Below are 14,805 nucleotides of genomic sequence, written 5' to 3'. Positions count from 1 at the left end.
GCGGGGGGGGCCCCCAAAGGTGGGGTTTAACCTTTTTTTTTTTTTAATCATATCCTTGCTAAAACCCCCGACATTAGGTTTTTTTTTTTTTTTTGAATTTTCGAGTTTCTACCAGGCAAATGCTTACTTGATCCATTTTTGTTGGAGGTTTAAAATGGTTATTTACAGTCGGTTTTGGCAAAGGAAGATGGGCTTCGAGGGTGGCCATGGATTTTTTCACCAGAAATCATTCTAGTGGACACCAGTCCAACTTTGATGCAGCCATTCACGGCACACCAAAATCATTATTAGCGCGATTCAATCTCCAACTCGAGTCAGGTAGTCCTGGCAGGATTAACATACACAAACAACTAAACTTAAAATGTACTGTGTCTTCGATAATAGCAAAAACCGATCATATCCAACTAAAGTTTTCAAAGAAGTTTAAACATCAAATTTAAGGGGGCTGTTGCCCTTTTAACGGTACAGCTTAAAGGATAAAGATCCCCCAGTTTAGCATCCCAACATTGACCAAGAAGAGAATAATCAATATGGCCTGAAGCGCATAGGACGCCTGAACCTAGGAACCCTCCTGCACAAACAAGAGTTCGAATCAGAATTTTCGGAAAAGTGAACCACGAACTTGGAAGATGCTATTCTAATTTTGATCCAAGAAAGACCAAAGTGAATCAATTCCATGGGCAATGAGATGAAAATGAAATTTCATGGCAAGTAAATAACTCAATGATCTTCAGCAATGGACAAAAATAAAGCAAATAGGGGTGCTGACTAAGAGAATCAAAATTACATATGTAAAGATATTTGTATCGAGGAAAGCTAAAACTGATATCAAGCAATGTAGAAAATGGCTGGAAATACCGATGAAAGTGACACGTTACAAAGGAAAATTTCTTATTGCTTTCAATTAGATAAAAAGGCTGCATCATATAGAGTGCGGCACCATGCACCCAAAATATGGGGGAAAACGGCCAAGAAGAGAAGTCGTAGTTTTGAAAACATAGCAAAACCCAACATGATATCATAATATTCTAACATAAACAAACAGAAGTAGAGGGTAAAGAAACTCAGATTATATGATAGATAACCCAAGCCTCAAAATGTAAAGAATGCATTTCTCATCATTTCATCATTACGAGACATAAAGCAATTCCAGGGCTTACCCATAACCATATGGAGCATAGACAGGTGGACCGCCCATGAATGGCCTTCTCGTCCCGAAATATGGGTTGGGACGTCTTCCTCGATATTGCCTCATTCCAGGAACATTAGTCCGCTTAGCAGATACCTGTAGAAACCAAAATGTATCAACATGTCAGGTGTTGCAAACATCCACCAACCTCTAAGTTCAGAGAAAAATAAATTCGAGGACCTTCAGTTGACGGCCATGCAACTCTGATTCACTCAGAAGTACAGCATTTTGAACAGCCTCGATTTCCACAAACTCTACGTAAGCAAAACCTTTGGGTTGACCATACTTATCTGTCAAAATAGTCACCCTGTTTACCGTTCCACAGGACTGAAAATGCTGCTGCACCTCCTCAGGCGTGCATGCATAGTCCACCTGAATTGGAAAAAGAACATTACCGATGACAACAATTACTTGAGCAGGCCAACCAAATTAACAAGTGCACGTTTTCACGACGCAGAGAGAGAGAGAGAGAGAGCACAAAAGTATGCTTCTTGGTACCGTGGAAAAAACACAATAAACGGCATGGTGAGAACCTATATATTGATTCCAAATACAAGATTACACCTCTTGAACGATCCTTACTTTTCCTTATCAAAAATAAAATTTTAAGCGGGGTATGGTAGACAAGTGCAATGTTGGATACATGTATTTTCTTTTTTGACACATTCCCACAGAAAGTTTTTGTACGTGTATCATGATAACAACAAACATAAAAGTTTTTATTTTTACCTTGAATAAAAGTTTTTGTATTCTATTCTGAATTATATAGAAGTTATCATAAACCTTTACCTTGAATGCAATGTGGGCCTTATGTAAAGTACTTACCAATGGAATAATTCTAGTTGTACAAAAATCATACAGAAGTTTCACATGGAACATGAGACCTACTGGTACCATGTGGAATAAAATAGTGCTCAAAAATGACCACCTCCTTGTCACGTGTGTAGTCTGTAAAGTTTTTGTACGTGTAGTAGCTCTCCAATGACATTGATGAAAGATTCACAAATTTGTATTCCCACAGAAAGTTACAGTTTCCAAAAGAAAAAGAAAGCATTAGCAACCTTATTTTGAAACTTTACATTTAGCAGGCACAGGAGATAATATAGCCCTTGTTTGAGCCACATTATTGGAATGAAAATGCATTTTTGAATGGTATATTGATGGAAAATGTGTGGTTAAAAAATAAGGAAATATTTTGGATTTGCGTGTAATATTATTTTATTAAAGAATGTGTAGTTGAAATGACGTCAAATCACTATTGAAAAATGTATTTTTTTTCAAATAATGTTGGCTCAAACAAGGCCATAGTACGGAATATGTCCTACATTTAATAAATTTTACTTCAAATAACATATCTATAAATGATGACAATAATCACAATAGATTAGAAAATGTTAGAATTCAGTGTAGAACTGTCTTGAAAAAAATGATTTACAGGGTTTCGGCCTTCCTCTACAAATAAGGAAAATTGGAGAAAATATTAACTTCAAGAACAGCAAGAGCCATATATTTTCTTTCTAAGTGTTAATAAAGTATATCGTGTGAAAGGAAAATATCTTTGAATTGTTCCTTGCTAAAATCAAAGAGTGATCAAGGATCCATAGTTCCTGGGTCTTCTAACCCAGCTCCTTTTGTACCTCTGCATGATCTCAACTTGATAAGAATGCAGAAGCAAATGACAGAATGAGAAGTAAGATTTTTCATGTCATGGATAGAGATCTCTTTGTTGTTTTCATACGCAATATAATATCTTTATTACGAATGCAACGTAGATTGGTTGTGATGGAATTGGCTGGGCACAATGAGGTGGTCCGTAGAAAGCAAAGATATTAGAAGGGGTATAAGAACTAAAAAAGAGCGTGAGTGAAAGTGAATTTCGCAAATTTACATAGTCAATATCATGATAACAACAAACAACACACACAGAAATTCAAATTGATATACATTATAAGATCATATACCTAGCTATTAGATATCTCTTATCTTCTCAACTAGTGCTGGCTCCACACCATTCTACATCTCATATTATTGTTACACGTCTGTGATAGTGAATTAAAGTAACTAATATGTTGGGAAATCACATTAACAAGAAAACACCAGCAGCACAAAAGAGTAATATCCCACTCAACCATTCAAGAGGCAGATTTGACACATTAAGACCCACTTGGGACAGTTATTACTAGGCTAGAAACTGTAGTACATGTATGGCTCCAAAAGCTACCAGACGACTTGTGGTGGAGCAGTAAAGCAGTAAATCCAGAGTTACAAATATAAGACATCAAAAGGTTCTGTGACCTGTTGTACATTGAACTGCATTTTTGTCTAGGAAATGCAGTTCCTACCATCCTTTCTTGCGGCAAAGCTAGTTGTTATCAGAGAGAAAAGGGGGGCAGCAAATGCATGAAGCAAAAGTATAATAAACAGATATCATTTCCTGACCAGTAATATTAGCAAACTATATTTGCATACTGATGTTGTGCCTAGGTCTCCTTTCCAAAGACCTGAACATTAAATAATGTTTTACTCGAGTAAAATTAAAGATTATTTATTTCCAGGTAATATGACTTCTTGCATAATGAAATCAAACCACTGCAAGAGCAAAATGTCAAAATCTGCATCCAATCACAGGGAACAACATAAGTAGATATAGAAAAAGAACTCACATTACCGACATATATTGAACGAGAGTCCGCCTCCTCCTTTTCAGCCTGAGCAGCAGAGGAGCCGGCTGAATCTTCTAACATGTCCCCAAAAGAGAAACATTTAATTGTGAATCACTAGTTTTATGGCATTCAAAATAAATTGTAACTGAAGCACCGTATATAACAAAATTAGAAAGTTGAAAGAATTATTTATTAATCGACTGCAAAATAGGCAATTTAACATCCACACGTAACTATACATTACCTCAAAAAAGGGTAAAAGGGCATGTAAAGCTCAATAGATTTCTTTCATGCCCAGATCATTCTAAAATTCTAATTGACTGCAAAATAGGTAATTTAACATCCACAAGCAACCTCCAAAAATGGTAAAAAAAAAGCTTAAGCTCAATAGATTTTTTTCATGCCCAGAATCCTTCTAAAATTCTAAAATTTAAGATCTAGGGTCTTCCCTTTTCTATTTCTTTCCTACTGTTCTGACATCGGGGTTGGTTTCATCTGATGATAGATTTCTTCATGAAATTGATAACGAAAAATTTTGCCCAAATTAAAAATAAAATTAAAAGGGAACAGATATATAAGCATACTTTTGAATGTTGAGTTGCACCATGAAAATGATCGATATTGAGCCTTCATGATTTCTTCTCACATGGCATTGGTAATCCACTCTATCAGGTAATTTATAAATGAAATGTTTTGAAGATAAAAAATGCGAGAGCAAAATTTGAGTAGGATTGTAATCAGATTTTCAGTAACGTTAATTAAATGAATCCAACTCAGATTTCTTTATTCAACATTTTTGGTGTGATTTTGGGATCAGTTACAATTCAAATGGGTCCATCTAGTGGACTATTAGCCATCTAGAATGAAATTTGAATTGGATTCGAGTAAAATTATCATGAAAAAAAAACCTAATTTAACTAATCCAACTCAGATTCCACTCTCACGTTCTCATATCTACAATATCTTACAATATTATAAGCATTTTATATATAAATTGCCCAGTAAATAGAATGACACTTATCTTATAAAGCTAAAATTATGAACTTGAGAAGGCAACAAGTCGAGAACAAGCAATATTGTTATGATATGGGGGTTGATTTCATCTTATGATTGATTTCTTTATGAAATTGGATATGGTAAATTCCAATTTTGAATCTTCATGACTTGTTGCCTTCTTACATTTACAACTTTTAACTTTAAGTTCTACTCTATAAGGCAATTTATAAATCTTTATAAACAAGGTGCTTATAATGATAGAACGTATAATAGTTATGAAAAGCAAAAGTAAAATCATAGTTTGGTTGTTCAAATAAAATTTTCTATTACAATAATTTTACTCGAATTCAATTCAGATTTCACTCTAACGAGCTAAAAGACCACAAGATGAACGTACTCGAATTGTAATTGTCATGACAAAGAATAAAAAATATCAAATTATGATTTTATCTTTGCTCACCCTTACAACATTAATCACCTATCTACTTAATATTTGTAATGTGGGTCCTACTACACTTTGTATTGCTTCTCAAACCTCATACTAGGAATTTTTAGAAAATAATTCATGGTATAATTTAACAATTTTTTCTTTGATTCCTCATACCATTATGCCAACAACATATCCATTTCATACTTATAATGTAAATTCTCCTATATTTTTTATTGTTTCTTAACAAAGATCGCTTACTATGAACTTTGTCAAATAATTCATAAGACAACTCATTTTCACACCATCAAACGTTACAATTAGATATTTATCTGTTTGAGCATTTTTGAGATCAGTTACAAATTATATTGATTGATGAAGCACGGATGCGCTATCTCATGAATTATTTTTCAAATGTTCCTAGTATGGGGTGTTTGTTGAGAAGTAATACAAAGTGTAACATAGCCACATTATGAGTGTGACAATGGCGTAAAGGAGAGAAGATAAACCAGTAATGTTAATACATTTTATTCAACTGTTTGGCATGGTTTTGAGATAGTTCCAGTTCGAATAGGTTGATCTACTGGCCAGCAAGAGCTTGACAGTCTAGCTCAAATTTCATTCTCGCGTTCTCATATCTACAATATCATTCAACTGGTAAGCATCTTATTTAATTACCTTATAAAGTTGACCCTTTTATTTAATTTTTTATGTGAGATTTATAGCCAACCACTTTTCCTATATATATATGCAGACATGAGGGCAAGCTTCCCTGTCCATGTAATGGTGTGAGAGAGCAAAGATTAAACCATCAAAATTATACTTATTAAGTTGTTTGGTATGCTTTTGAGATTGACTACTCTTTGCAAATTATTGCGATAAACACTAGCCAATATCCACTAGATAGACTCGTTAAAATTGTAATCGATTTTAAAAGCAAACCAAACAACTTTGTAACTAGATGACCTACTATAACTGTAACTCATCTCAAAACACACAAACAATTTAATGAAAACTGTATGACTTCAAAGTTTAATCTTCGCTCCCGCACACTATTATTCTAACAATTCTACTTCACTAGTGCAAACTACCTGCTTCTATGGAAGAGGTTGACGTTCTACCACCCAGAGGTCATATAGATCAAAATCCGGAGCTTGAATCCTACTATGCCTTTTAGTGCTTCTCAACAAATAGATCATACTATGAACACTTGGCAAATAATTTACAAGACATCTCCTCTCCTCTCCACTCCATCAGGCAAGGACGGACCCACATGGGGTCAGTAAACCTCACAGAATTTTCAGACATTTTTTTTTTAAAAAAAATTAAAGTTATCCAAAGATTCCAAACGTCCCAAGTCCAATTAAACATAAGCCCATTTGCTAATTTGCACTCAAGCCCATTTATTTAGCTTAAACTCCCAATCCATTCCTATTTCCTCCATCTGATTTGGGAACCGATAAATGCATTTCTAACTCATCAATAGCCCTAAAATTTAAATCCCACGCAACCACACTGACGACGTCGAAGAGAGAATCGTCTATGGACTATGGTGATTCGCTGATTCATCACTCATATTTTCCGATTTTGCTCTTCTAGGTAATAAATCGACACCCTCTTCTTCACTTCTTGTGCAATGAATCGGATGATAGGAATCTTCTTTACCCAGATTTGGATATTCGCTCTGTGTTTGCTAATTTTTATAGTTCAAATTTCCAACAATATTCATTGTTTTTAATGGTGACGATATTTTGTAAAAAACAATATTGTTGAGATCAGAAGATTACATGGAGTTGAGTTCAAATCTCACTAAATTTATGAGCAATGTTTTGCTTATAGATTAGCATTTAATTTTCTTACTTTATGTAGGTTTTGTTACTTTTGTAGTAGTTGATTAATTATTGATTGAATTTTCTATACATTCAATTATAAGAACTACAAAATCATTGCTTTACATTGGGGAAAAAAACGTTCATTAATGTATGGGAAATATAAGCAAATAACTATTCAAATAAAGTAATTTACGATGAAATTTCAGTTTCAAATGCGAGCTTCATAAGAATTAGAAAGAGGCTTCATAGTTCATTCATTAATTTGACATTTCATATATTTGTTAGTTAATAATGACTGAGACTTTCTATATTAATGAATTTCAACAAAATACAGCATATGATTAAAAATAAATGAGTTTCAAACCTAGAAGGTAAAATATTAATTGAAGAAATTTATTTATTGAAGTGACTAGCGGGTGAAGTGAAATAATTTATTTCTCTCAATGTCTAGGATAGAAGAGTGTGATAAAATAATGTTCATAGTTATTCTTATAATCTTATTCATATTTAAATTAAGTTGATTAAATTATGAAAATATTTTAGTTTTAACTTCCACTTGTGACTTGTACATTTTAGTTGGCAGCTGGCAGCCTGATTGCGGAGTGGAGATATAAACTGCTTGATGAAAAGAGATTAGTATCAATTTCAAGTTTAGACATCATTCTCAATTTCAATTTTCAAGTAAGTAATGACTTTCTCTAACTTGATGAAATAGGCTTGTTCATGAAATTAATTGTTGTATATTATGATTTATAAATTTCGTGTTGCCCTTCGATGAAAAACGAAATATGATATTAATAAATTTGTGTATTGAATTTGATTTTATAACAGTTATGGAGAAATATTTTAAATGAAAATCCGTATTTTCAAGTGAAGAGCAAAATGTAGTTGAAGCGAGTGTTCAAGATAAAATAGATGACCGAGAAGAAACAAATATTGGGGGTAAAATAGATGTTCAAGACAAAATTGATTTAGCACAACTTCCTTCAGATCCCGGATTAAGAACTCCAATTGTGAATTACAATGTTAATGTCCGGGATGAAATTCGAAGAGCATATGTACAAAGGGGTTCATATTAGCCTCGAAATCATAAGTATCCACAAAAAGAATTTGGAGATTCGTCCTTAAGGCAATTTAAATCTTCCTGGTTTAATGACTTTCCTGATTGGTTGGAATATAGTATAGAAAAAGATGCTCTATTTTGTTTTTATTGTTATCTTTTCAAATCAAATAGTGAAGAACATGGTGGTGGTGATGCTTTTGTTGATGGAGGGTTTTCAAATTGGAAAAAGAAAGGACGGCTTCGAACTCATGTTGGAAAAAGTAGCAGTGCACACAATCAAGCACGGATTAAGTATGAGGCTTTTGTGAATCAAAAACAAAATATTGATAGTGTTCTCTTTAAAAAGTCGAAGAGAACAAAAGATGAGTACCGAGTTCATTTGAATGCAACAATTGATTGTGTTCAATTACTTTTACGACAAGGGCTTTCATTTAGTGGAAATGATGAATCTGAATATTCAAGAAATCAAGGGAATTTTCTTAAACTGTTGAAGTGGTTATGTGATCATAATAATAAGATTAAGGCTTCTTGTTTGAAAAATACTCCTGAAAATCTTCAATTGACATCACCTAGTATTCAAAAGGATATTGTGAGTGCTATTGCATTTGAAACACTTGATGTTATTATGAAAGATATTGGTGATGAGTTGTTTTCTATTCTTCTTGATAAATCTCGTGATGTGTCAGTGAAGGAGCAGATGTCAATTGTTTTACGTTATGTGAATAAGAAAGGACAAGTAATGGAACGTTTCATAGGTTTTGAACATGTGTCTAGTACTACGGCTCTCTCACTTAAGGATGCCATTGAACACTTATTCTCTAGATTTAACTTAAGAATATCTAGTTTAAGAGGTCAAGACTATGATGGGGCAAGTAATATGCGAGGTGAGTATAATAGTCTTAAAGCACATATTTTGAAAGGAAATCTGAATGCTTTCTATATTCATTGTTTTGCTCATCAGCTGCAACTAGCTCTTGTATCTGTGGCAAACAAACATGCAGAGATTGAAACGTTCTTTACTCTAGTGAATAAAGTGGTGAATGTTGTTGGAGGATCGACTAAGCGGTGTGATCTTCTTCGAGAGAAGAATCAAGTTGTTGAATCATTGAATCTTGGTGAAATCTCAAGTGGAAAGGGACTTAATCAATCTTCAACGACCCGGTGATACTCGTTGGGGCTCTCACTATAGTTCTTTACTTAGCTTGATTCTCATGTTTTTTGCTACAGTAGATGTCATTGAGATGATTGTCACTGATGAAACTAGTTTTGGACAGAGAGGTGAAGCTCATATTCTATTGGGATTTATGTTGACATTTGATTTTGTATTCAGTCTGCATCTCATGAAAAAAGTATTGGGTATTTCGGATGAGTTGTCAAAATCATTATAAAGAGGAGATCAAGGCATTGTTAATGCTATGAAATTGGTGAAAATATGTAAAGAACGACTCCAAACAACGAGGGACAATGAATGGGACTCATTTTTACAAATAGTTACTTGTTTCTGCGAAAGGCACAACATTGATGTTCCTAACATGGATGATATGTTTATATCTCTAGGTCACTCATGGCGTAACACTCAAGGAATAACAAATTTACATCATTTTCGTGTGGATTTCTTCTATGCTATCATCGATCTGCAAGTTCAAGAGTTGAATGATCGTTTCTCTGAGGCAAATAGCAACTTACTCATTTGTATTGCATGCTTACGTCCGGAAAATTCATTTTCTGCTTTCGACAATGACAAGTTACTTCAATTGTGTGAGTATTATCCCAATGATTTTAAACCAGTAGAAATCTTGACACTTGGAAGAGCAGCTTCAAACATATATTATTGATATGCGCACTCACAAAGATTTTGAAGGGTTACAAAACCTTAATGATCTTGCGGAAAATTTGGTATTAACAAAAAAAAATGATGTATATCCATTGGTTTACAGGCTTGGAACATTGGCGTTAATTCTTCCAGTTGCTAATGCTACAGTAAAGAGTATTTTCTGCAATGAAGATTGTCAAGAATCGGCTACATAATCGGATGAGAGATCAATGGCTAAATGACAGTTTAGTTCCATATATTGAGAATGATGTATTCGCCAATATTAATAATGATGTAATTATACAACGTTTTCATAGTATGAAAATGCGTAGACTACAGTTGTAATAGTGATTAATGATATGTTGTTTAAAAAAAAATGTATTTTGATTTTTGACCCACAATGTCGAATGTTTGGCTCCGTCCCTGTCATCAGGCATGACATTTAGTACATATATCTACATAATACATATACATTTACTACTAAAAAGCATACGGAGAGATAAGTGAAAGAAAAAAAAAATGAGGTAGAGAGGGGAAGAGACAGAGGCACAAGTAGAGAAGGCAAAGGTGGAAGAGAAATGGAGAGATAAAACATGATCTTCCCAATATGAGAGAGGTTCGAGCATTAGGGGAAACAAAAAGAACAAGAACAGAAAGTTTATAGAGCAAAAATAGAAACCAAGAGTAAATAGAAGGCATTATTAGCAGATTGCTGGGTTGAAGGAGATATGGTCTCCAAAGTTGAGGTTTCTTACTTTTTTCGCTCTATATGCATAATACTTACAGATGCATATATTTCAGGAATGGTTGATAGCATATAGTTTTTACATTTTATGTATACACCTATATTTATGCTTAATGTCAGGACTCAGGCAGATAACAAATGTGTTAAGAAAAATAAAATTGAAAGTAGATTGATTATTAAAACCTCATTAATTTCGTCTCTGTAAATGTATATCTAAGAGAGGATAATGTAAAGAAAAGTAGTATTTTCAATTCACTTTCCTAGAATATAGATCATCGTCAAGTATCATTGTTGGTTTATTGATTGGTTAGCTTCAAAATTAAATTTAGGTGGGGCCATGGTTACACATTTATTACATAGATAAATTTCCTTCCACAGACCTAGTTTCTGTAAGACCACTCAAACATAAGGTAGCTCCAATATAACCTAGAGGTCACGGACTTGAATAGAAGAAATCCCCTTGTGTGAAAAGGTAAAGCTCTGTACTTCTAACCTCCACAAACCCTACAGTAGCAGGCTCCTCGTGCACTGAAATGAAAGAAGATCTAGTTCCCATGGAAGACAAAACCACCTAGTAACAACTACGCACGGCCTACCTACAAACCATTAAGGTCCGACGGCCTTCTTTTCAGTGGCAGCTCAAGATTCTTTTCCTGATCACCCTTATATTATCATCCTTACCAGGGTGTGCCCCTGAATCCCCGGCCACCAGGGGTAGGAAAAGGGGGAGAAAGAAAAAAGGCAATTCAGAAGCATGAAAGCCTTGAGGTCATTCAATCAAATTTAGCCCTATTAATCTAAAAGACTTAAACCACAAGAATCTGCAAATATTACCAAATCAACCCAACATAGGCAATTTGGTTAAAAGGCAAACCAAGCCAAATTCCAGATTTTTTAAAACATGTCTATATATAAAATCAAATATAGGAACAAGTGCTTAGAGTGGGTAATAAAAAGACCTTGAGCCCCGCCCGTCTCTTTCTCCACCTTGGCCTGCATATCTCGCAGTGCCCCTGCTTCTTCCTCAATCTCCTGCAATCTCTTCTTCATGTCTTCCAACTCCTACAATTTAAACCCAAACAAAATCAAACACCAACACACCTACGCATATAAACATATACACAACAACACATATATATACACGCACGCACGCACAGACCCAGAAACATACCTTGGCTTTGGAGTCAGCATCGGGTTCAGCCCCAGCATCAGAATCAAAATCAGCCTCCATGTACTCTTCATCAGGTATTTCACCGTCGTACGCGGTGTCATCCCGTTCGCCCTTTTGCTCCATCTCCCTGTTTCTTTATCCGTAAGCGCTTTCTCCCTCTACGGCTGTGTATATATATGCAATTTGTGTATGCACTCTATTAAATAGGGGCAAAAGTGTCGCTGCTGAAGCAATGGAAGGGGATTCGAACTGGAAGAAGGGTAGAAGGGAACAAAAGATTGTGCACTGTTTGGCTAAGCCTAGAAAATTTATAAGTGAATGTTAGATTGAAGAATAGGGTTGAAAGCGAAAGTTGAAAATGAATAAATCATCCATATCTGTCCATAAGTAATTATTTTAATTATAAAAAAGTTAATTATTTTGTGTTAAATTAAAAGTTAGTATATATGGAAATATCAATCAACGTCACCCATTTTCAACTAGACATTTGTACGCGAGAATAATTGACATCTACATTTTTACTACATTCGATTGTGAGCACCAAAAATGGACTTCACACTTGATTGGTAAAATAGATAGAATTTGTATACTACGAGATTGTACATAGATTTTTTGAATTCATGCATGTTAATTAAGAGAGACTAATCCAAACTCAAAGTCGTTGATCCAATGGCATGTATCGATTGTATTTACCAAATGTGTTACCATGATACACATACATATATGATCGAAAAAAGGTGTAACAAGATTGTGTTATGGAGTAATATACCACTTTCTAACGATGAAATCTAACGGTAGAACACGACATAAATTATAATGAATAAGAACCCAAAATTCAAGGGCCCTAATTCGTTGGAGTGTGCATCCATCTCTTTGTTCGATTTACAAAGCTACAAATTAATTTGCTTTTTTTCTGAATTCAGCTGATTAGGGTTTGAAAAGTGAAGAAGTTTTGAGAGCAACGATGAAAACCAACCTATGACCAGTGACTAGTGATTTTCTCATGTATTCCCAAAGATTTGTCTAGTTAATGTTTCCATTTTAAGTTTTTAAAATTATGTTTTTATTATCGATAAGGTAATTTCCTGAAAATCATTGTATATATCTCTTTTTCAGTAATGTGCAACTCAATCGAATTCTACACATTAAACATATCTGGAATAAATTATTCAAAAAATTATCCATGATCACAAAGTTGCCAATTATTTCACAGAACTGGCATGATATATAAGCTAATATCGAACAATGGATAATAGATCATTTTGCAGATTTTAAGTTGTTGATCATATAAATTATTTAAATAATAGGCAGTTCGAGTAATAGTTGCGAATCTCACGAAAATGTGTAAACTAAAAATATATTATTAATCAGATTAAATTATATATCAAGCATACACTTGAGAAGGCCAAAATGACTTAGATGCTAAATCCGAGAAGGTGTGTGTTATTTGATTACAGTAATACGTTTCTGAATTTGATTTCAAGAATAAAAGGTGTTACAAATATCCATGCGTAATTATACCTGATAATGCTCTTTATTTGCCACAATTTAGTAAATATTATAAAAATTTTAACCTCAATTCATCGAAATCTAAGCAGATCAAAACTCGTATTCTTGAAACCGTGGACCAACTGGAACAAACTACGTGCAATTTGAAGCAAAAATGACACATTTATGCAACGTGGATTTGATTCTCAAGCTATTTTTCTCGGCACTCAGAGTCTCCAATTGATGACATTTTTCAATTTGGTCGCTAAAAAATCACATCAGACATACAATTTTGAAAGGTTAGAAATTATAAAAGACACAGATAAAAGAAAACGAAAATAATAATAATAATAATAATAATAATAATAATAATAATAATAAGATAGCAACCCTTCGTATCAACATACTGTTTCTCCCCACTCCCTGTATGGTTTTGCACATCTCCATCCCTAGTAAAAAATATTTAAGGCTGGAGAAAACTGGTAAAGGGAAACAAGGTGACAAATAAAATTGTTTCATTAAAAGAATGCGTGGTTGAAAAGAAAATTCAAGAAAAAATAAGTCTTGCACAATCTCTACCAAATATTTACATATTAACAGAGACCACGCTAACGAGCACATATAGCAGAAGAAGTCAGGAAGTACTCCAAACATAGGTAAATTTCAAATAACTACTACTAAAACTAGTTTCAGAAACAAACCAAAGACATCGTCAAAGTCAATAGAAAATGACTACTACTCATTACAACCTTAATCCAAACCTTGCCCGACAATCTCATACAAACCACAATAAATTCTTGTCCCAGAAAATGATCACCCACAGAAAAGGTAAATTTAAAAAGAGTACTTAGGTCACAACTAATAAAATGACAACCTTCATTGACTAGCATCATTGCTGTTCCTCAAATGGGCTTGATCTTGAAGTGTAATGAGATGAGAGAGAACACGAAACATTTCAGATCCTGCAATTATAAAACAAAAAAATGAACATGCTACATGAAAAGTGGGAGAAACCAAATGTACCACAAAATGGCAGCAATTTTATGGTGGGAAAAGAGTCGTAGCAATGATTCAGGAACACAAGGATTATGAGAACAATAACACGTACAGTTAACTGAGAAAAGTAAACAGGTTGAAACCATGGATAGGTCCAAAAGTTTGCACAGTATATAGTGGACATCAAAATTCAAACCGAAAAACTAGCGCAACTTTGCCCGTGTTTAAATCATATTCTCTGCATGGGGTATAATTGTATTAAAAACAATGTGGAAAACACGTGGCCCTATCCTTCGTGTCTCCCTTGATATTCTATGGCTTTAATTCTAATAAAGTTGTCAATCTCTTAGGATTTTCTTTGTTGAAAAGCAATATCAAAATAACTTCTTATTTAGTTCTTTTTTAAATTACGTTTGCGAAGA

The 14,805-nt window shown here is 33.9% G+C and overlaps 2 protein-coding genes across 3 annotated transcripts in view; both read right to left on the bottom strand.

Annotated features, from left to right (window-relative positions):
* Nucleotides 1-351: 351 nt before the first annotated feature.
* LOC111403027 (polyadenylate-binding protein 1) lies at nt 352-12,200 on the bottom strand. Of its 2 annotated transcripts, none has more exons than XM_023031372.1 (6): nt 11,900-12,200; nt 11,688-11,790; nt 3,853-3,926; nt 1,370-1,561; nt 1,161-1,285; nt 352-571 (listed from the first exon to the last, which is right to left on the bottom strand). In XM_023031372.1, exons 1-6 carry the CDS (start codon nt 12,020-12,022, stop codon nt 526-528), a joined length of 663 nt encoding a protein of 220 aa, XP_022887140.1. In that variant the 5' UTR covers nt 12,023-12,200; the 3' UTR covers nt 352-525. The 2 variants fall into 2 exon arrangements, with proteins under 2 accessions (XP_022887140.1, XP_022887141.1); XM_023031373.1 differs by having other exon boundaries at nt 3,853-3,923.
* A 1,829-nt stretch (nt 12,201-14,029) lies between these two features.
* Nucleotides 14,030-14,805, bottom strand: part of LOC111403026 (protein mago nashi homolog) — a 5,475-nt gene continuing 4,699 nt past the window's right edge. Inside the window, exon 3 of the mRNA XM_023031371.1 lies at nt 14,030-14,349. Within this exon, the coding sequence (XP_022887139.1) occupies nt 14,290-14,349 (60 nt within the window). The 3' untranslated portion in view covers nt 14,030-14,289. The remainder of the gene's footprint in view (nt 14,350-14,805) is intronic.

The sequence above is a fragment of the Olea europaea genome, chromosome 11, assembly GCF_002742605.1.
Source record: "Olea europaea var. sylvestris chromosome 11, O_europaea_v1, whole genome shotgun sequence".
Taxonomy (NCBI): Eukaryota; Viridiplantae; Streptophyta; class Magnoliopsida; order Lamiales; family Oleaceae; genus Olea; species Olea europaea.
The sequence above is the reverse complement of the archived record's forward strand: the minus strand, read 5'-3'. Positions and strand labels throughout refer to the sequence as shown.